Source organism: Condylostylus longicornis, unplaced genomic scaffold, assembly GCF_029603195.1.
Source record: "Condylostylus longicornis isolate FDR11 unplaced genomic scaffold, ASM2960319v2 ptg000011l, whole genome shotgun sequence".
In the NCBI taxonomy this organism is placed as follows: domain Eukaryota; kingdom Metazoa; phylum Arthropoda; class Insecta; order Diptera; family Dolichopodidae; genus Condylostylus; species Condylostylus longicornis.
The window spans coordinates 3,238,634-3,262,734 of record NW_026577980.1 but is presented as its reverse complement, the minus strand read 5'-3'; the positions used below and the strand labels follow the sequence as shown (position 1 = coordinate 3,262,734).

Sequence of the window (24,101 nt, the reverse complement as noted above, 5' to 3'; positions counted from 1 at the left end):
TTTCAACTAAAACTTTCATCAATATTAATTAATTTGACAATAAAAAAAAAATATTTTTCATTACAATTTTTCTGTCAGTTTTCTTTTTTATTCGTTTTCTTAAGACTAATTGTGACCCTCTAGAACTTTTTCAACAATATTAAATTATGTTGTAAGTATTAAATATTTAATTTAAAACCCTTTCGCATGTTCTTTTAACAACCCTTTCTTAGGTATCTAATCGAGCTACATATACAAGGAGATATTGGTATCTGTTTTTAAATAAATTAGAAAGAGAAAGAGGCAGAAGGAGAAGTAGAGAGAGAGAGAGTGGGTGAAAAAGTTGATTTAACTTTAGAGTATAAAAAATGAAGTCACGCACAAAACTAAATAAACAGCAACAGCAACAGAACAATAAAATAAAAACAAAACAAAACCACACGCTCGTAATAAAGTTAAGACACACAAAATAAAAAAAAACAAAAACAAGAAAAAACAAAAAGAGAAGCAAAAATTAAATAACGGTATTTGTATCGACCAAACAATGACGTTTTTATTTGTTAACGGAACATTTTCTTTTCTTTTTCATTTCATTTTTTATATTCTTTTTTTTTTGCACACTTCTTCCATTTTATTTTGTTTGATTTTCACTTAACCTTTTTGACAAAAAAAAGAACAAAAAAAAAAAATAAACAAATTTTCATCTCAAAGAGCTTTTCAATTCAAAACAATTTTCCACATTTTTAGTATATTTGGAATGTTTTGTATATGTCAAAAGTTTTGAAACAAAAAAAAAAACAAGAAAAACATAAAAAAAATAAAATATTTAAATAAGAATTCTAAAGGACTTCCCACTTTTATAGTTTAATTTTTCCCTGTTTTTTTGTTTGTCTTGTTTTTTATGTTGAGTTTTACATATTTTTAGTGTTTAATAAAAAAAAAAACAAGACAAAATGAAATTTTATTGTGGAAACTTTGACACTATGAATTTTTTCGTTTTTTATTGTTTTTGTTTTATGTGTTAAAAGGAAAACTTTTTTGTTTTTTTTTGCAATTACTACACAAATTGTTAAAAAATGCCATTTAATATTAAATAGGTTTTGCCCTTTTTTTATTTTCGAATTACACTCTTCCCTCCCGTTACTCCAATTCATTCGGAGGCCGACAATGTTTTTTTCTTCTGGAGTTTTACTCCAGATGATGTAGTTTTTCTTGCATGATTTTGTGTGTATTGTCTTAAAACGTCGTCTATATTGCTCTCCTTATTTGACTCCGGTCGCCGATCTTATTTTGTTTGGAATAAATTTATTTGCTAAGGATTGCCATGTTTCATCTCAGTTGAAATTATCGAAGGTCTTTTCGAAATCGACGAAAGTGATTGCGTGCAACTCAGCCCGAAACACACTCGGAAAAGTTCACATAGGTTCGGAGAATTTGGTTCTTGGCCCAAATACCTCCGCACCCATCCCAATACTGGTCTTTGACCCATCTGCGTGCCATCTGATAACGTGTGTTCCCACTGGGCGACCAGAAAAGTCACGCTCCCAGTCCGTTCTGTTACTCAGCAACGAGGCAAAATTATTTTCGTACCTCTTTACCATGTCGTCTCGAAGCATCGATAGGAGCGGAACCTCCCCGACAAGACGACCTCGATCTCTCACTCCGATTATTCCGCCTCCATTTCTCCCCAACCTGAAAATGGCAGCCCCCGTTGCCATCTCCACAACGAGGTGCAAAGGGGTTAGTCCCAAAATCACCTCCATTACCACCGTTGGACAAGTTCTCACAGCCCCTGTGATGCAGACGCATGCGAGTTTTTGTAATCGTTTCAGGTTTTTTCTAGCCGTACCAAGAGCCACCCTTCTTGCCCATGCCACTGCTCCATAAGGCAGGAGCGGCACGACCATCATGGTATACATCCACAACATGACAGACGCGGAGCAGCCCCACAACCTGCCCGAGATGGCCCTGCAAACCATAAGTGCCTGGGTTGTCCGTGTACATACAGCTTCCTCGTGACTTCGTCAAAGAAGCTTGGAATCAAATACCGCACTATAATGTGACTAGATATGATAATTGTTATTGATGGTAATTTTTAAAAATAATTTTTCTAATTTTTCCATGCAACCATTATTATCGTCCTTATTACAATTTTAATTATAATATTGTGTTCTTCCTGAAAAAAAAAAAAACAGAAAACAATTGTTATAAATACCCGGTAATTTAATTCAATCTACTATATATTATATTAGATATAAATTAGATAATTATGGCTATCATTCATATACTTTCATATATAAATTCACAATACAAAAGAATATTTAAAGGACTTGTACGTGTACCTACGTAATAATTGAATATCTTTAAATTGCAGTTGCTTTTGCAAGCAAATTTTTTTTTTTTTAATTTAATTTTAATTTTGATTTAATCACAAGCATGTGTGTATAGAGTACAAGTATTAAATTCAATGTCATTTCCTTTTCTCTGCATATTATAATTAACTTTGAAAAAATGCTCATAGGTGGGGGTACTTTCGTTTTTTTTATTAAAAACCCGAAAGTAGAGAGAAGTCAACTCAGCATGTTATCAGCGTCATATTTCTTCTTTTTCTTCTTCAACACATTTATTTTTACTTTTTTCATTTTTAATTATAAAGTCGAGAAGTTTAAATAAAAAAAAAAATTACATCATTATGAAATTGAATTAAGGATAACACATATAACAGAGAATCATGTTATTTTTAAATACACTTAAAATACTGCAACACAAGGATTTATGTATATATATATAGTACAAGACTAGTATATTTAAAAAATAATTTTGTTTTAATAACTGAGTCTCATGCTAGGTATGGTTTATGATATAATTTTCCTTTTTCTTAATTAATATCATTTTGATTTTGATGACGCAAAAAAAAAATGAAAATATACATGTGTATATACTTGTGTACATAATATTTATATAAATTGTGTTAATAGGCCAAATAATATTTTCGTATTGTATAAATATATATAAATTAAATGCATGTGATTTTGAATATCCTTGGCATATTTAAATTAAGAATATTTACGTAAAAGAAATATCTATGTATGTATGTATGTTTGTTATATTTTAAGCTAGATAAATTTGTATTTAATTATTGCACTATGATTTCTTTTTTTTCAGGCAAGGTGACAACAAATCTCTCTGGCTTGTGCAGTTGTTGTCCTCAATTCAAATAAATATTTCATAAATGTATTTCACATATCTATCTGATGTAGGGTGTGAATACAAGAAAGCTATTATGTCCTTTAATAGTATTATTTTAAGCTCTTCATGGAGCGGAGGAGGCAGCTAATCTCCTTGACTTATCTATACTTAGAATAGTACAAAAACGGCCGATCATGCGGTTTTTAGTCTGTGGTCCATTAAAGGTTATGATGTTTTGGTCGAGGATTTTTGGCCTTTTCTGATGCCTGACGAACTTCAATGGACGTAATACGTAGCAGAGATTTGTCAGAGGTTTAAAAATAAAGCTAATAACAAAAGATCCTATGAGTCAAGGTGAGAAGAGCCATAGGATACCGATCCCATTGGTTTGATTATCACTCCTTATGGTTGAATCTGAACGGAATTAATTTTCCTAAAAATTTAGCAAAAAATATTTTTCGAATTCTTGCCGTATTATGAATTGTTCTTTCTGATATCGAATGAATCTCGCCCAAATGCAAATCCCTATTTTAATATCTGTGCGGAATTCTGTGTTCGTCGATTTATTTTCTCTATTTGTTTATAAAAAACTTTTTAATACAATTTCCTAATGTATCTAAACGTGCTGGAATAAATTTAATCCTTTTTCTATTTAATATTAAATTTTGTTTGCTTTTCCTACATTAAATTCAAAAGTTTTTTTTCGTTCATTTTTCGATTCCCGATTTTAATTTAAAATTTATTTTTTTATTTATGAAAAAATAAAGCGCATTTCTTTTTCTATAATTTTTTTTTCTTTTTGCACTTTATTTGTTGTTCAGTGCTTTATAAGTCTGTTTGCAACCGGAAATGACAAAAAAAAAGGATTCTATAGAGAAAAGTTCTTTACATCTGCTTTATTTCTTTTTTTTTTTAAGGCAAAAACACTGAAATATAAAAATGAATATCGGAAATTGAATTGAAATAAGAAAAGCAATTTTAAATGGCGACGGCTATATTTTCGCTTGTAAATTGTATTGCTTATATTTTATATACTATATAAAGTACGTGTGCATCTTTGGGAATTATAATGGAAAAATATGTTAGTAGAATTTTATTGGATTTTTTTTTTTATTAACCCAAATTGTAAAAACATGGACACAGCATTCATTGTTTAAGTTCTTAATTTCGTGTAATTTGTTGTTTTTTTTTATAGTTTTTATAATTGTAAAATTGTTTGTACATTTTTGTTGAAAATGCATTAGAAGTATAGTATAGTCGACCCTTCGTTTGTAATACCATTTAAACACTCTTCTTATAAACTGGACACTAAGCTTCATTATAGTTGTGGTAATATCATCATTCAACACACATTCAAAGATAAAATATTGAAAAATATTTCAATTTCGATAAATATGTGAAAAGAAAAATTTTGCTATAAAATTTAATTTGCTATTTTAACGTCCTTGTTCCTGGACCCCAATATCGGGAGCCAATCTTATTATTTTCCTTTAACTGAATGGGAAATTGTAAATAAATTTCAAAGGAAAGCAGACGAGCAAAAACTAGAACGACTAACATTTAATATCGGGGAGTGTGCGCTCGCCATAGTTTGGATTTGTCATCCACATTTCTTTGGATTCCGGGATATTATCTACCATGCATCGACTGCAGGTTGAAAGCCCTATCTATGGCTGTGCTTGCATTTTTCCTCAATACTGCTGCTGCCAGTTGATGAAAAGGAAGGGGACTCATTTTCATTACATCTGCGAGAGTGCGACCTTGGGCGGAGCCAGACTGATCACATGGATTGAGATATCGAAGAGTAGTAATGGGGATTTAATTAGGAATAGATCTCTCAAAAGGACCTGGTGGCTGAGATAGGTCACCTGTAATGTTACGCTTAATGGTGGTCACGGAGTGTCAGTCGCATAACGGCACACTTGTGCTAATTTAGGTGCGTTAGACCTGCCGATGCGGCCACCCAATAAACAGTTAATATTAAAACTACTTCAATACACAGAAACCTAAAAGTTAGTCGAATCAACCCTCCTATATTTTATTTGTTTATATAATTAATTTTCGAAAAACGAACGATAAACTTTTGTTAAAAACTAAAAAGAAAATATAAGAAAATTGAAAATTTAATTATAAAAGAAGAAAAGACAAAAAGGACACCAAATTAAAAAAAAAGCAAAAGCAGCAAAGAAAAAAGTCTTTTTGGCTTTTTTTTTTACAATTTTTTTTTTATTTTGTTTTTTTTTCTGTAATCCTATTTTTATTATTTTGGAACTTTATTTTTATTTCATATGTCATTTTTTTTTTTTGTGTTTGTTCCATTTTTTTCTACATATACACACATACTTGTAATACAAGAAAGAACACGTACATTGTGTGTATATGTTGGTTGTTTTTAATGATAATAACGGGAAGAAAACGTGACATTCATTGACAGTTACATCACTTTTAATGCTACTTTTATGTAACTAATTTTTAATTTTCGGGCTTTTTCTTGTTCAATATAAATTGTTATTTTATTTTATTTATGTTTGTTATTTATAAAAAAAAATATAACAGAAGAAAATAAAAATAATTACAATAAGAATCAATAAAATGACAGCAATAATAATAAAGTTTAAGCTTTGTTTTTATTCGAAATCATGTTCTCGTTACACTTGTCGTATATAAGAAATGTTTCACTTTAATCTTCTTGTAATTATTTACGTATTGCATAACTATTGGATGTGATTATTAATATTGCATTGCATACGAAACAGGATAAAAATACGAAAAAAAGAAATTATTGTTTTTCAATTGAAAAAACTGGCAAATTATTTCGTTCTCTTGTGAAAATTCACACCCTAAGGCTCTGATAATTCTTTAGTATATTATACAATCTTACGTAAGTAATTTTTTGGATTGTTACCCTCCTTTTCAGATTACAGCCCTCCGAAAATGAATAAAGTAGATTTTCGTATACCGTCAGAACTGTCCATCGAAGGGATGGAATCAAAATAATTCCAAAAGCAAATAAAGTAGACGACAAAATTATTGCACAACATTAGGAGACAAAAGATTTTGAGGATTTTTTGTATATAACTGTAGTAGGAGAGGGACGCAATGAATGCACTTTTCAATATGTGGAAGTTGAATGCATGTTCCCAGTCACACCGAGATACGGAGAATTGGGTAGCCGGCTGTCTTGCGGGCTGTCTTCGCGTAGGTGGACAGACGGGGTCTCTACTACTACAACTGCTACCATTACTGCTACTACTATACATTAACTAAGAACAATGAGCATTTGTAAAAGATTTTTTAATATTTTTACCAACTTTCATCCTCCTCAATAAATCAATCTTCTATCAAATATCGAACAATAAGAAAAAAGTTTGTAATAAACTAAAATTTTAAAAATTTCATTTTAAGAAGCTAAAAATATTTGTTTCTTAATTGCTATAAAAATAGGAAAATAAAAATAATTTCTTTGAAATTCCATCAAATTATGGAAAACATGAAAACAAAATCAAAATTACGTTTCAGCCTTAATTTATGCTAAGAAAAACAAAAATATTTTTTTATTGCTGTTTTTTTGTTTTTTTTTTTTTAAATTTTCTTATTTATTTAAAAAGTTTTTTTATTTTGCTTTTTATTTATGTACTACGATTATTATTTTTACTTTTCCAATAAAAATAAAAAACGAGATTTTTTTTTTACATTCATTGAAAAAGTTCAAGGGCGAATTTTTAGTATTTTTTTTCTCTTCTTCATTTTCTCCAGCTTTTTTTTTTTTTTATAAAAACCAGATCAATCTGAAATTCTTTTGACAAAAGTAAATTTCAAAAACAAAAAAAATTTTTTTTTAGTATGACAGAATAGAATGGGTGAAAAAAGTTCAAATAAAAGAAAAATATTGTCCGGCCTTTTTTCTAATTATAAAGTTTAAAGAAACGGTCGGGTTGTTTTTCAAGATTTAATGATCGGCGGTCCAGAAAGTGTGGATAAAAAGTAATTTAAAGTAAATTTTTCTTTTAATTATTAAAGCTTTAATAAAATTACCAATTCCATGAATATGACAATCCTGTCTCCATTTTTCAGTCCTTGGTGTAGAAATTCAATTGTATACGCAAAAATAAAAGTTAAATACCGCAATTGCTGGTTGTTGGGGGCAATATGCTCTTGAAACAAGAGTTTTTATTGTAAATAATGTAATTTTGGTTCAATTATTACCGAAAATACTGAAATGCCTCCTATGCATGTTTCAATATGTTTCAACATTAGTAGAATTTTTGGAAAAAAAATTGGTGGTATGGCGCTACATCCTCTGGATTATGCCTGATCGTTTCTAAGGTCGTATCCGTACTGGACTACAATATAATAGTAATGAGGTGGCTGTATTGTATAGCAATAAACTATTTAAAATTATTATCTTTATGATAATGACGTTAGTTATGTGATGCTAATGTTAATCTACAATATAGTTACAGAGTATGAATACGTGATATCGCATTTGACAGTTTTGCATTTAAAGATTATTATTAATACGATAGCAGTGCCTAGAATCTATTATAAACAACTTTGATAACGAACAAGATGTTGTGAGTGGTTGAGCATCAGCTTTCATACTGAGATCCACTGAGACTGGTATATTCTTGTTTCATTTTTACATACACCAAATCCTTCAGTAATGAATTGAACATAATCTGAAATAGAAAATCTTATTATTTATAACTAAAATAATTTCGGAAATTTAGTTAAAATAGATCACTAAAAATATACTTATCTAATAATATTTTTTGATTAAAATCTGAATAAAAGATAACAAGAAAGTTTATCAAAAATTCTGATACGAGTATTTTTGAATCAAAATTATTTCATTCAAGTGTTATCAATATTTTTGCCCTAGATATTTAAACGTGTACTACTTATGCATGTATAAACTCAATGAATATAAAAAAAAAAATGTAATATTAAAAATTTCCAAAAAAAATTTTCTAAAAACTTATTAATATTATAATATTATATATATATATAACAAAATCTCTTATACATATTATATAACAGATTTTGTTATATACGATCAATAAAAATCAGAAACAAACAAAATTATCTAATAAAAAGTTATAAAGCACGAACTGAATAAATTCACAATCAAAATTACATGTATATGCATCTGTATACCGTTTACAGGTTGTCTCGCAATTATGTGCATTGCTGTATACCACTGAATAGATACCTCATCAGTAGGTTAAAATTTGAGTATTGAGACAATATTTAGGTTCCAAAGTCCATGAGACCGGTTTTTTTACTTCGTGTGTCAGATGAGCACATTATTAAATATGATTTGGAAATTTGAGAGTATTTGCCTTATTATGAATCTTCAGATTTCGGAATCACATGGCTTTAAATTTCGAAAAAATTTGATTTTTTAATTTTTAATTTTCCAAAAACGCCAGTATTAAAGGTGACGTATAACAATGCAGCTTTCTTGATTTGATTATTATTTGAGCATAACTGGCAACCTTGTGAACAGAGCTTAAATTTTGTATATGAGTCTTTTTCTTACCAGTTATGGTTTAGGAGTTTTCGGAAAATGTTACGTACTGCAAATGTTTTTTTTGTTTACTAATTTTTTCCTTTGATAACTCAAAATGGTGTCACTCTTCTGCAATGCAAACGTTCAACTACCCTGTATATTATATATAGGAATGTAATAAAAGAAAATCAATTTAAGTATTCTTAAATTTATTCTATACTTTTTTTCCCTTCTCATAGATCCTTTTTTTGTTTTTAATACAATGTTAACTTCTTTTTCATATATTTTCTCTGCATCAATACTGTTTCTCATCATTAATATTTGTCTCTCCTCGCTGCTCTATATATGTGATTCCATTGCCTTATATATATACATATATATATATATATTTATGGTCGTATTATATTCTATTCTAAATAGGTATGTGTATTTTGATTTAATGAATCGTAATATCGACTTTATGTCGCAGTCATTGGTTCTCGTCCTTATTAAAATACAAAAAAACAAAAATAAAGCATAATCATATAATATGCATATGAAATGTATATATAGTTTTATCTTTGTTTTATATATGAATGAGAGTAAAGAAGAATTATAATTTAAAAGGATAAATCGAATAAATCGTATATATAGTATGATATATGAGAAATATATGTAGTATATACATGATTTTCAAGTCTATTATCCTTATGCCCTAAAGCTTATACAATTATATTCATTATATATCTTGTACATACTTGTAGCTATGTATAATTTTATATAATATTGTACGTATATATATATATATATATATATATATATATATATATATATATATATTTACGATATATATAGATACATGTATATATATCGTACCTTATTATATATATATAATAAGATACGATATATATACATGTATACATATATATACGTATATATACTTAAATATATATACATATGTGTGTATATATATAGTAAAATGTTAATGTTATTAAACAGGTACAAGTTCATGCTTTGAAGTATTTATACTTTTGTTTTGGTACACAAAAAAACAGGACATTCGAAAGTTACAACAAAAAAAAAATGATAAAAGCCTAATTTAAGTATTTTAATCAAATTTTTAATGAATTTGTTTATTCCATACTTATAATTGGGTATTTTGTAATTTCAACACACACACACTTTTCTTACTAACTTAATAGTAAGAAACACTATATTGACTAACACCATTAATTCGACGACCTTCTTATGAATTCTTTTAGTGTGGTTTTCCAGTATGGTAACTAACTAACAAAAAAAGTTAGTTAGTTAGTTAGAATCTTTTAGTAAATTGATCGCAAAGTAATTGAATGTTAATCTCAGGAATTACTCGGAATCAATTCAATCAATTTACTAACGATCAATTTACTGTCGATTAAATTTACTATAAACCAAAAATTATGCTGATTTTATATAATTTTATTGCGTATTAATATTAAAAAAAATTAAATCGAAAGTTATAACAATTTCCTCTTAAAGAGTATATGATTATAGATTCACAACTTTTCTTCACACATTGCTACTCATTATTGCTTATTATTATTTATAGAATTATTAATTTTGTATTGTAATGAGCAAATTTTAAGCAGAAAATATTTGTCAAATCTGAATCTGAAGAGATTCTCTAAGATTGATTATTTTATTGAATGTGTACCTATAAGAACTTGAGAACAGAAAATATTCTTATTCTGAAAATTTTATTCAATTTCACAATTTTACTTAAATCGCAATTTTGAGACTCTTTTCCAAAACTGTTGACAGCGTAACGTTCTCCTTGGTAAGACGCTTTCCTCCATTTGCTTCGGTTTCTGTCAATATGATCTTAATTTAGTCGACTGCATTCACGACATACCATATGGCGTATAAATTTGTTTTTATATCTTCCCCTCCTTCTTCTCATTCACAGTTTCGAATTTATTTGGAAGACATAATTCGCTTAAAATCCAATAATAATTTGCTAAAAATAAGAGAAAAAGAAATTGACCTTCTCCTTCTTCTTAATTTTACAAAAATTATAATTTATTTTCTCGTACCAATATTTTTTTAAATATTTTCAATAATTTATGAGAGGCATTTAATTAAAAATTTCAAATGTTTTAGTTTTTTAAATATTCATAAATATTCAAATTATTGCTTGTTACTTAAAAAATATGTAAAAAATTTTATTTCGGAATTCGATATTGTGAATTCAATATGGTGTATTTGAGAGTTTTGCATATTGTATAATTTGATTTCAAATCTCAAGAAATATTCATTTCAATTGTCACGTTTTAATTTGATTTATCAAATATGGTGTATAAAATAAATTTGTTATTTTTATTCAAGGGTCTTTCTACTTTTATTTTATTGTAAGTAGATAAAAAGTATTTTCCAAATATTCATGTAAGATTTTCATATGTGAATAAGATTTTTTAAATAAATATGAAATTATAAAGGACCTTATTGAAGTAGATAAAATTGCAATAAATTTGCATTACAAATTTTTCGAATTTCTCAACTAGAGAACTACTGTATTTTTAGTTTAGAAACTTAATTGTTCATCCTTGAAACAAATTTAACCTTGATATTGTGCTTTAAACAAAATGTGAAATTATTGTATTTAGAAATTCTAAATTAATTGGAATTGTTCGATTTTTTTTTTTTTGGAATTTCGAAATTTAATTTTTTTTCGAAATTTAAATATTTTTTGATGTTCGAAAATTTGAATTTTTTCGAAATTCAAAAGTTCGAATTTTTTCGAAAATCAAAAGTTCAAATATTTTTCGAAATTCGAAAATTTAAATATTTTTCGAAGTTCAAAAGTTTAAATTTTTTAGAAATTCAAAAGTTCGATTTTTTCAAAATTCGAAAGTTCGAATTTTCGAAATTTGAACATTTGAATATTTTTCGAATCCGAATTTTTTCGAAGTTCAAAAGTTCGAATTTTTTCGAAACTCAAAAGTTCAAATTTTTTCGAAACTCAAAAGTTCGAATTTTTTCGAAGTTCAAAATTCGTTTTTTTTCGATATTCAAATTTCGAATTTTTTCAAAGGTTCGAAAGTTTGAATTTTTCCGAAATTCGAAAGTTTGAATTTTTTCGAAATTCGAAAACTAGTTCGAACGGAATTTTTTGCAAAAAGTTTATAATAATGACGTAACCATATGCAAAAATCTTTCTTCAACTGTCAAGTAGCACTTCAAATTTGTTGTCTAATGCGTCGTATGCAGATATACCTCAAGTCGGGGGAATTAATAATATTTTCCTTATAGGTATGTATGTATGCACATTTTTATAAAAATTTATTGTTAAACTTCGAGAGTATTGCTAGATCAATGTTGAGTCTTATAATAAAATTATCTATTTTCAGATTATAATATTATGGCAATATCACTTCTAATACAGTTTTTGGAGAATGGTACTATTATTTTATTACTCTATTACTATTCGACCTTTGAACAAATTTAAAAATTCTTCACCATAAAATTCAATAATATTCAAAGTCAATTATTTTTTTTTATAAAATTCAAAGAATAACTGAAAAGAGCAATTGGACAAACTATAATATGAATAGAGTAATAATAAATCGGAAACTAGAATAATTTTATTATATAAGAGTGCAAGTATATCGTTAGAATATTTTCGCTATATTGAATAATACATAAAAAAAAACAAGCCCAACAAAATCATAATACGAAAATACCTTAAAGACAACAAAAATAAAATTATAATAAAATAAAAATGAAAAACATGTACATTGAATGTAAAATACAAAAAATAAAACGAAAAAAAAAAACAAAATAAAATCTCGTTAGCATAAGTCACGTCTCTACGGATAAACTTTAACCCAACAACAAAAATAAACAAAAAATCTATAAAGAAAATCAAAATTGCGAATAATTTTCAAATATTCTCTTTTTTTTTGTTTTTCTTTTGATTTTCTCTTCTTTATCGTTGTAACACGGGACAGGTTACATTGAAACAAATGAAGTAAATGCGTATACATATATGTATAGGTATATGTATGTGCATTTACACGTAACAATATTCTCATCAAGAAGGTATAAAATGAGCTTAACTATATAAAAGTTTCTTTTTTTGCGTTTCTCTTCTTTTTTTTGGAATATGATAAAGTCACTCTCGATAAGACACGACACACTTATTTTAACATTTACCCATACTTGAAAATAAAAACTAATTTCTACAATAATTCTACTTCGTTCCGCAGTCAATTCCATCCTCCCGCCCCCAATCCTCTTTTTCAGTCTCTCGCTCTATCTTCCTCTAACTCTCATCCACTCTTATTTTATTTTTTTCCACTCATATTTTTTTGTATTTTTTTTTTGTTGTTTTCTCTGTTCTTAATCTAATATTGTTATATTGTTGACTGATTTTTATATTGAGTGCGTGCAAATTCTAGAAAATGAATATTTTTATTTTTTTTTTGGAAAAATAAACGGTATTTTAGAGAAAGAACTTTTTTTTAGCTAACCTACCCGAAATACCTATATACTTTATATTTTATGGAGAAGTTCGTGAATAAAGCAAGAGAATAGCTCTTTATTACCGTTATATATATATATATATATATATATATATATACATATATAAACATATATATATATTTTTATATTATTATTTAAATAATCCGTAATGTACTTATATATAATAAAATATATTTACAATTTATAAAGTAGATGAATGACAAGTATGTAATAAAATTAGGTGGTTTTAAGAGGCTCATTTTCAATTTAGTATTTTATTCAGTTAAAAGTAGATACTCATGTACGTACATGAAAATATAATAGCTAGCTACGTAGCTATGTGATAAAGAGAATACATTTAAATGCAAAAAAAATATTCGAAAAATATTGCATACTTTTAGGTGAACATTTCTATTTAAGTGAAAAAAATTTATAAGGATTTTTGTAAATTTAAATATTTTTTAATATTATGTAAATTAGTTAGAAGAGCACTAAAATCAATCAATTTATAAAATTGAATAAAATTACGCTGATTTTTTATTTTGTTGCATTATATATTACATAGATATATATATATATATATATACAATAAAGTTGCTTTGTAGCGAAATTTTCTTAAAAAATTTATTTTAAAAAAGAATTTTTTTTAAAAATGAAAATTTAAAGTTGTAAAATTATTATATTTATAGTTTTTTTTTCAGCGGAGACCGAAGTCCTTAAACCCTTCAATCGTCGACCCGTACGATCTTTTAATATACCCACCGCCACCTACATTTGCACTGTATTGAGCGATACTTCCGAAGCATCTCAGTTGTAGACGAGCTACCGCCGAGCTTTCCGTGTTCCACAGCTTCGTCCTCTTTCAAGCAGAGTGGCAGATATCAGCTCCGCCTTCTAATGATCGACCGTGGCCCGCTATACGGAATTATTCAGGACATTCTCTGCGATTTTCGTTTTTGATGAGAAAGTAAATATTATGTGAATTTTTCTGTAGTGGGCTGGAAGAACAATCGGGTGTTTCCTTGGCGAAATTATTGAAATTTGTATGTTAAATTAGTTAGTATCAGTAGTCTGATAGTAGTCGAATTTCGTGGAGAAAGGTTTGTAAATTTGAAAATAACTGATGGGTTTACTTTTTGGTCTAATGTAATACTTGACAGGGTATAAGACGAACTCAAATTGAATTAAACTACTCTTTATCTTTATATCCTTATAACCGAATGCCAGATTCTATATAATCAAACCCAAATACATGTATCTATTCAATGCTCTTATTAGACATGAAATATTTTTCAAGTACTCGTAGTCAATATTCCACATATTGCGAATTCATTAATTTTTATATACAGATCCTCTGCTTTATGATTGTATAACAGAATTCAAGTTATTCGAATATTTTGTTTTTTTTTGTTATTGGTGTATCATTGGGTTTTTATTATTATTGTTGTTGTTGTTCCTGTTGTTGATGATGTTGATAACAATGGTAATGATGTTATGGTATTCAAAGTTTATTTTTTTTTGTGCCGCGCCACATAGCCATTCACATACATATATAAAACAAAAAGGAATAAAAATACCAAAAGAAAAAAATAAATTTATATATTTTTCACTTTGGTTCTTTGTTTTTTTGGTTTGTCCCATTTTCCCTCTAATGGTAATGTTCTTCTTCTGTTTTTTTTTGTGGAAATTTTATAGGGTACGTTTTTCAATGTACGTTTTATTGGTTCAAATAATTTTTTCTTCGTTTTTTTTATACATACTTTGAGGTTATTTCGTTTCGGTTTCATATTGTCATATTTTTTTGTATTTTGCTCTTTTTTTCTGCTTAATTTCTCGTACCATACCAATAGAACAAGAAGAAGAAGTAAAAAATAAATAGAAGAAATAAAAAATTGAAAAAATTTAGAACAGAAATGGAAAAGAATATAGAGTATAGTAGTACTCGTAAAAGCTGGAAAAATATAAATAAAAAACTAAAAAAGAAAATTGTAAAAAAATGTTATAGCGCAGTATGATGTCAGTATGCTGACGGGGACTAAATTTAGACTTGAAAAAGAATAATACAAAAATATTTTTATATATGCTTTTTATTTTAGTCAATGCGTTTTCCTTTTTGTTTTAGAGATATTAAGAGTCAACTATCATTACGTGTAACCTAATACAAAAAGGTCTATATAAGTTATAGAGTAGCTCTATAATATAGTAGACATAGAAGAAAATTTTGAAATAAAAATAGCAATTGAAGTATTTTTATAGTATACGCAATTATATTTTTTTGTATATGAATTCCAAATATAATAAAGAGTATGATATGAGGTAAGGAAGTCATTTATCAAAGAACACTTTAGTTGTAGAAGCAGAATGGCACGTATGTATGAATAAAAGTTATAATTAAACATACTTTACGTTGCAAGAGGAATTCAAAAATTTTCCAGACAAATTGAATTTCAAATGTAAAAGCTACATGGGCAATGAATATCAAATAAGTAAGGGAAAATTAGTTTAAAATTTATATGGGAGGAAAATTCATAAATATTCTGTTATAATAAAATTACAGAAATAAAATCGATAAATTGTTGAATATTAAAAAAAAAATTTGAAATTTCTAACAAAAATCTAAATAAAATAAATTTGAATACATAAATTTAAATACACCGTAGCCAGCCATGGCTAATTGTAGCCTTCCCATATCCTTCCTCAACCCGGTTCCAAGTAAATACCCGGAAATATTCCCCTGATAGTTTGATGTGAGCTCCTCAGCACTGAGAAAGTCCCGTCCAAACCATATGCATCTTCTGACGACCAGAGCAGGGCAGGGAAACAGAATATGTATGTATGGGGAAAACCGTGTCCTCATCGTCCCGGAAGAATCTACATAAAAATGACAATGCCGAGTGAGGAAGAAAATATAGATTTATATCGGACAATAGCACGAACCCAACTACAATCGATTTCCAGCATATATTTTGCTTTACCAATTAGATTAATTGATTTATTCCTCTCACACAAATCTTATATCACCTATTTTAACTCACTTATAATATCACCACTTTAACTCACCTGTTTATTGTTAAGAGATCACAAGCTTTGGTAAATGAATTTAATTGAAAATGTTGCTAGGATAATTTGAATTGATGGAATAATAATTTTGATTGTGATGATTTGAGTGTTTGTATAAAAATTGTAGCGGTAATTTAAAATATCTGATGATCTAAGCAAATTACTTCTACAATACTATTCCTCCTCCTTTTTTTCTCTTAAAATTTCAAAGTTCTTAAAAAAATCTTAAATTACAAGTAAAATTATATGAAGAGTAAATGTTAACAAACAAAATGAGAAATGAAAAAATTACTCACCAACATCAAATTTATTACGATTATCCTTTCTGCTGATCCTTATTTTACATCCCATTTGATATTTTGAAATTTTTTTTCAAAATTAATAAAAACATGTTTTTGTTAAGTGTATGTGTGCATAAAAGAAAACTAATAAAGTACATTTTCAGATTATTCCCAAAGATATGGTGAAAATTAGATTTTTTTTTATCACAATGGGTGGTTAAGTTGCAAAACAAAAATTTTTTGTTAATAGTATAGGTCATAATTTTTAGGACCATAAAGGCTTTAAGTTTACATAAATTGTAAGTACAATATATGGACAGTGTATGATAAAAGTCCAATATTTTAGTTTATGATTAATTTTTGGATGTATATTAGCCAAGGAAACTACTCGCTTGAAAGAAATCTGTGCTGCAGAAGGATTTGGCTGACTCTGACCGACAGCAGTGATGTGTTGATATCAAAAGACGAGTTTAGCATGATGTGAAAATAACCGCCCTAATTTCTAAGTCGGTTATAGATTCCCTGATGGACTCAGTGCCTTCCTGGTAAAAATTCTAGCTTTGGACTGATAGTCCGAGTACAACGAATGCAAAAGTACAAGTTTGCGTTCTCAATCAGTCTGCACTGAAGTCGTTTATAATTCTCTATAATCAGATCAAAGTCGTCAAAATGCTCTACAAAAGGAGATGGCCAAGTTTATTGAACAAGGCCAAGCAATTGGACGTTTTATTTAAGAAACCAAATTGATATTGAAATTTCAGATGATATTTGATTCAATTAAACTAATAATTACTCGTAACTCAATAAAATGCGGTACACTCTAAACTTTTTTCCAATAAAATTATTTTACAATATTTTTGAGGTTGCCCCACACGTAAATTTTATACATAAACTTTCATATATGAAATTATAAATTCTCTTTCAATAATTTAAAATAATGACTAATACTGAGTACAGAAGCATAAAATTATACTATGTAATTACAATGAATATGAGTGGTTTTATAATCTTATATATAGTTGTAGAACACTTATTTGACCACAAACATTATTTAATGTGTACAGAAATGCAAAATTCAAAATCATATCCTTTTTTAATTAGTATTAAATGTACAAATAAAAAGAGAAGATTTTGCATAATTCTATATAATTAAACAAAATTTCTATGACATTGATAATTACTCGCGCGGCGCATAACATAAATTATCATAATAATTCCTTTATCCTTTAAAAACGATTATTGGTTTTGTAAAAAATTATAATCAGAAAACACATTTCTAATTTGCATTAGGTGTGAATTATGAAAAGATTACGTAACTTTTAAAAGGATAAAGCATAAAAAGAAAAATTTAAGAATATGAGAAGAAAAAAACGCATTAACAAAACAGCACATAACAAAATTGCGTGCCATTCAATTTCCATTTAACTTTATTAAACAAAAATTTCAATTTTAAATTTAAATTACCATTACTATTAAATTCAGGATGCGAGGTTAGCAATTTTAAATTGTAAAATCAGCTTTTCATTATAGCGTTTCTTTCGCTTCGATGGTATTTTGTAAAAAGCACGTGTGCTTAAAATATTCTTTTCATATTTTCAATTTTTCTTCTCTCATATTATATTTGTTTTGAAATTTTTTTGAATAAAATGGTTTAAATCAGACGCGTCGTCTTGGCTTTTTCGGTGCCCCACGCGCTTTGCAAGAATAGCGCCTCTATACGCAGTTCATTATACGCTGTAAATAAAAAGAAAAAGCATTTTTGAACAAAAACATGTAATGAAAAAAATTCCGCCTCCGTTTTCCGGCGCCCATTACAAATGCTTTCTTTGTAAATATGGTAGATCCGCCCCTGGGTATAATATTCTTTTGTTTGTGTACATGTATTTTGAAAAGACAGGATATTTTTTGCTTTTGCGTTTATATTTTTTGTGCTGTATGATGAAAAAAAAAACCACAATTGCCATATTTGTTTTGTTTGCTCTTTTCTTTATTCCAACATTTATTTTATTCCATTATGTCCGAAAAAGCTTTTACTGCGTTATGTGTGCCAACCTTTTATATACTCGCATACCTCATTTTGTGTACTCATATTATGCTCACATTTATATTCAATGCTCAATATAATAACAAAAAGAATATTAAAAAAAATATTGCGTATACTGCGATTCAGTGAGGAAAAAATGATTTTTTGTCATTGTTTATGTTGCAAAAATTTCAAATTCGATGCCCCATTTATATGAATTTATTATCCATCACATTTATAGTAAATATTATATAAATTATATTAAGGATACAAAACCAGGTAAAAACAGAAAATTTTGCGCAATAAAAGTAAATTATGAGTGTATAGGAATAGAAATCTGTAGTAGCTGTATAGCTCTTCGTGCAATTATTGCGAATATAACAAAAATTGGTGTAATCAGGAGGAAACAAAGAAGAGATACATAATATTTTTTTTAACAATATCAACCTGAAGGCTACCTTAACTACTTACTCTTATTACGTGCGGTTTAAGGTATATTTGTAACAAAACAATAAAGTATCATAAAAATTAGAAATTATAATTTCAAGGTTGACTCATTCGTGTATTCACTAAAAGCAATCATGTACATATTTATTCATACTCTATGTCATCATAATGGCTCTCTCTATATATTATATAGTAAATATATATGTATGTACTTTCAGTTCAAATCTTATTAAATACCTTACTTAAGGAAAAAAATAAGGCAATTTACAAATGATATTTTCTGTGTAATTATTATAGTTTTGGTTTCGTGGTACTGAGAAATGAAATTGAATGTAAAGAAGATGAAATTTAATATGCAGTTAGGATTTATAGAATATTTTTTCTTTAATATATGGTTTATTTCGTGAATTATGTAGGCTGTTTTCAATATTATATATAGATTGTTGAAATTAACCAAACAAAAATTTGAAAAAGTGAACCCATCACAATTAAATTTTGAATGGCGCTAGAGCATTAATTTAAAACACAGCAAAATATTTTTAGCAAAATATTTGACTTTTAATGTCAAGCTATGATGGAAAGAACACGACAAAGAGAAGAGAATAGAACTAGAAAGCAAATACAGGAAAACTGTTGGTTCTTAGGTCGTAGTTCTAAATTGACAACATACCACAAAGTGTTGATAAAGTTCAAGTGATAAAGCATATATGGACGTATGATATATAGCCATGGGGTTATGGTAGACAAGCACATATAAGGCAAATGCAGCCTTTCCAGGGCAAGGTGCTTCGTAATATGGTGAATTTTCCTTGGAATGCACACAATAATGAATAGTTTTAGGAAGTTATCATAGTATTTTTTGTGGGGTTAAGATGAAAAGTAAAGCGCAAATTTAAAATTTTCACACGTTCTCTCTTCTCTTCTACCCTATTCTCTTCTAATATTTAAAAATTTTATATAAAACTAAAAAATATATCGGAGCATCTTTAATAAAGCACTTGTTCGTCCGAAATTTCATCAATGAAACAAAAGAACAATAAAGTAAAAAATGAAAAGGAAGAAAAAAGATTTTATAATTTAATTCCGATTCAGTAAACATGAAAAAAATAGTTTTAAATGAAAAAAAACAATCGGAAAATAGAATTTGCCAAAATAACAAAAAGAGAAAAAAGATATACAATACATAAGTCATTAAGCAGAATGAGGTTCTGACAACAAGGGCACAAAAAATATCTGGAATTTTATTATTTCCCGGGTCTTTTTTACATATATGAAATTGTCACGATACTTTGTATTGTTTTTTGTTCTAAAAATTGGCTCGTAATTATTTCCAATTTGGCAATAAAAAAACAAAATATAGTCAAGCACAGCAATTCATTGGTGTTATGTAGATTGTTGATTGTAGATTTCAAGGGAACCGAGTAGGACAGGAGTAACCCCCCAACCCACCGCAGCCATTCTTGAGTTATTGTAATCTCCCACGCTCCCGCCTATAATATCCCCGTCCCAACCACAGTCGCAGAGAATGGTGGTCCCATCGCCACTCCCACAAAATCTGCACAGGGTGGAGCCCGACTTCCCTAGCCTATGCAGGTGGTACTTCACTGGGCAGTGCCCGGTGAAGAAATTCGTAATAGTGCGAACCCGGCTCCTGCTCATCCCCAGCAACTCCGCGACGAATCAGCCGTAGCACGCCGAAAGAAACACCTTCGTATGACGGAACCCTTTCGTGTCCCGCCAGTGACAGTCGCATTCCGCCGCAAGCAGTCAGGCAAGCCTGGCCCCCACGGCGGAAGAAGGCAGACCGCAGAAAGGCAGCAGCTGCACAAAGTCAGCCCCAGATCCCCTCCGCGCTAGCCCATCGGCAATTTCGTTGCCCGCATGGCCACTATGGCCCGGCACCCAAATGAGCGTTACTCTGTTCTCCGATGCTAATTCCATAAGTGCAGCAAGGCAGCCCCAGACCAGTTTGGATGTAACCTGAGCTGAAAGAAGCGCCAGCAGTGCAGCCCTGCTGTCCGAGAACAAATAGATGGTGCGGTTTCTATACACCCTTTCTAAATTGATTCTCAGACAGATCTCTATTGCATGTATTCGGCCTGGAACACCGTGCAATACGGGTCAAGGGTTGCATATACACGCGTGTCCGGGCGGACACCGTATACACCCGAACCCACACCCGACTCCGTTTTGGACCCGTCCGCATACCACATGCTCGAACCCGACTCAAGTACCGGGCCACCCCGATCCCACGTCCATCGATAGGGAAACAGAACCCTGTACCTGTGGTCGAGGTTGTACTGCGGCAGACAGGTATCCGACATGGTTATTCTTAGAATCGGATTGATCTCAATGAAATCTCTGTGAGTCCCGTGGGCCAACTTTAGGCCTGCCCTGCCCTCGCCACAGAGTCGGTAAGTCACTAGCAGAGCTTCCTTCAATATATGGAGGTGCAGTGGCGGCAACCCGATCATCACCTCCAATGCAGCGGTAGGAGCCGTCCGCATTGCCCCGGTCAGTCCCACGCAGGCCAGCCTCTGTAGCTTTTCCAGCTTGGCCCGCACACTCGCCTACTGAGCCTTACAGTACCATACAATCGACGCGTAGGTGACGATGGGCTTAGCAAGGGCCGTGTATAGCCACAGTGCTATTCTGGGACTAATTCCCCAGCTCACCCCGATGAAGCTCCTACACGTCCACAAGGCCGACGTAGCCTTCTCGATAACTCTATCTATATGGGTATTCCAGGAGAGACGATCATCCAGTTTTACCCCCAGATACTTCACCTCCCTAGAGTAACTAATACGTTCACCAAACAGAATTGGGCTCGTTAATCTATCCTGCTTCTGCGTCTGGTGAAGGCGACCAAAGTGCTCTTGCTTGAATTTATACTTAACCCAGCGCCTTCGCACCACCTCTCCACAACACGTAAATTTTGCTGTGGAAGATCAGAAGTAGTGCTCTCAAATTTTCTCCGTACGACGAAGACTTCATCGTCGGCGTATCGCCAGACACGTGCCCCGGAGCCCCTGAGAGTAGCCATTAAATCACCCACTACAATGGACCACGGGAGAGACAAAAAAACCAAACCCTGCGGACACCCTTTTGCAGCGGAGATGAAGAGTATATCGTCAGCTATGGTGGACTTAATAATCCTATCCGATTAACCCATCTGCTAGCCGTCGCATCAATCCCTCGTTTGTGCAACGACTCACAGATGACATGATATGGGGTGTTGTCAAAAGCTCCCTCTATATCAAAGAAGCAGCCAACTGCCACCTCCCGCACTTCCAGTGAGTTTTCAAAGACCCCCACCAGACTCTGCAGAGCGAGTACAGTAGACCTTCTCGACTGGTAGGCGTACTGAGATTTATGAGGGATTGCTTCCCAGTGCATCGTCGCGTATAAAACTATCAACCACTTTTTCCATTGCTTTCAATAGAATAGAAGTAAGGCTGATTGAACGGAAAGACCTTGGGTGGTTGCTTGGTCGCTTACCCACCGTCGGAATATACGTCACTTTAGCCACCCTCCATGCCTGAGGGATGTAACTCCATGCATAGCTGGCACGAAAAATTTCCAACAGTGCTCTGGCGATATGTTGAAAACCCCTCTGCAAAAATGCAGGATATATCCCGTCATTACCAGGAGATTTGAGGGGCCTGAAAGAGAAAACAGCACATCTAATCCTGCCCATAGTGAAGACCAGGCGGAATCGTTGCCAGTCATCCCTCCTGGGCAAGGATGCCCTCGGTTCAATGACCGCATTTGAGTGATTCCGAAGAATTTCCGAGTCAGGAAAGTGCGTTGACGCCATAAGCTCCAACGTCTGCTTTCCGTTCTCAGTCATAGAGCCATCAGGCCGTTCCATTAGGCCCAACCCGCTGGCATACTTTTTGGGAAGCACTCTGTGAAGACGCGCACTGCCGGAGAGTTCATCAATGCCCTTGCAGAATGCCCTCCACGAAGTTTTCTTTGCTTTCCTAATTTCTTTATTGTATTTCGTGAGTGAGTCCTTATACTCTTCCCACGAACCCGCCTTGGCCTTATTGAATAGCTTTCTGGTCTTTAGTCTAAGCCTTGAAAGCTCTTCATTCCACCACGGGCACTTCATATTTCTCCGCCTCGGCTTAGCGCGGCAGCTCCCATGGTAGGCACTAGTAATAGCCGCCGTCAGAGCCTCGCTGGCCAGTCCGATATCCATCACCGTTCTGACAGAAGCGGGAATGGATCCAATCCCATCCATGAGGAGTGTTTCGAATTGAATCCAATCTGTGGATTGGGGTACCCGATACATTTCTTCTGCCAGGCCCCCGGACACCATGATATCAAACCTAATCTGCCTATGATCGGACATGGATGTCTCATTTGAGACACACCATCCACTAACCCTACTGCCGATAAACTCAGTGCAAAGGGTGATGTCAAGGACCTCTTCCCTAATTGCATTTATGAATGTCGGCCTATTGCCCTCATTCATAACCATTAATTTATTGCTATATATAAATTCAAGTAGGCAATCACCTCTTTTGTTTATATTACTGTTTCCAGAGACGGTGTGGTGGGCATTGGCATCACTTCCTATTATAAGTTGCAAGTTCCTCCTTTCACAAAAGTACACTAGATCCTTCAGTTGCTCGCCTAGGTGGGCACAGTCTCCCGGGAGGTAGGATGAGCACACAACGAACTCTGTCCACCCTCCGGAAGACTTCACCTTCACCAACGCAACTACATGATCCTTAGAACAGTAATCTGAAATGGGAAAATACGTTAGCCTTTTATTAAATAAAATGCAAGCCCTAGGCCTGCCCCCAATTATATTATCATACAATAGCTCACCTGTTAGGCCCTTAATCTGATCCTTCACTATGTAAGGCTCTTGGATAAGGGCGACATCGAGGTGATCCTTCCTAAATATATGAACTAGAACATCAGTAGATGCCCTAGCATGCTGTATATTTATTTGGACGCACCTCACAGCCATATCATTTCCTCCGGATCTTGTCTATGGGCTTTGGTCCTTTAGACAAAGGCTTTGCATGAGCCTTGCTTCACATTGCCGCCTTTTTACGCATCTTGGTGGGAGCCTGCCCTGCCACAGTCTCTTTTGCCGTTCTAGGTGCCACACTAG

General features: G+C 31.1%; 1 protein-coding gene across 1 annotated transcript in view; it reads left to right on the top strand.

Moving 5' to 3' along the window:
* Positions 1-347: 347 nt before the first annotated feature.
* LOC129619326 (craniofacial development protein 2-like) overlaps positions 348-24,101 on the top strand; it is a 39,178-nt gene continuing 15,424 nt past the window's right edge. The window contains exon 1 of the mRNA XM_055534566.1: positions 348-425. Within this exon, the coding sequence (XP_055390541.1) occupies positions 348-425 (78 nt within the window). The remainder of the gene's footprint in view (positions 426-24,101) is intronic.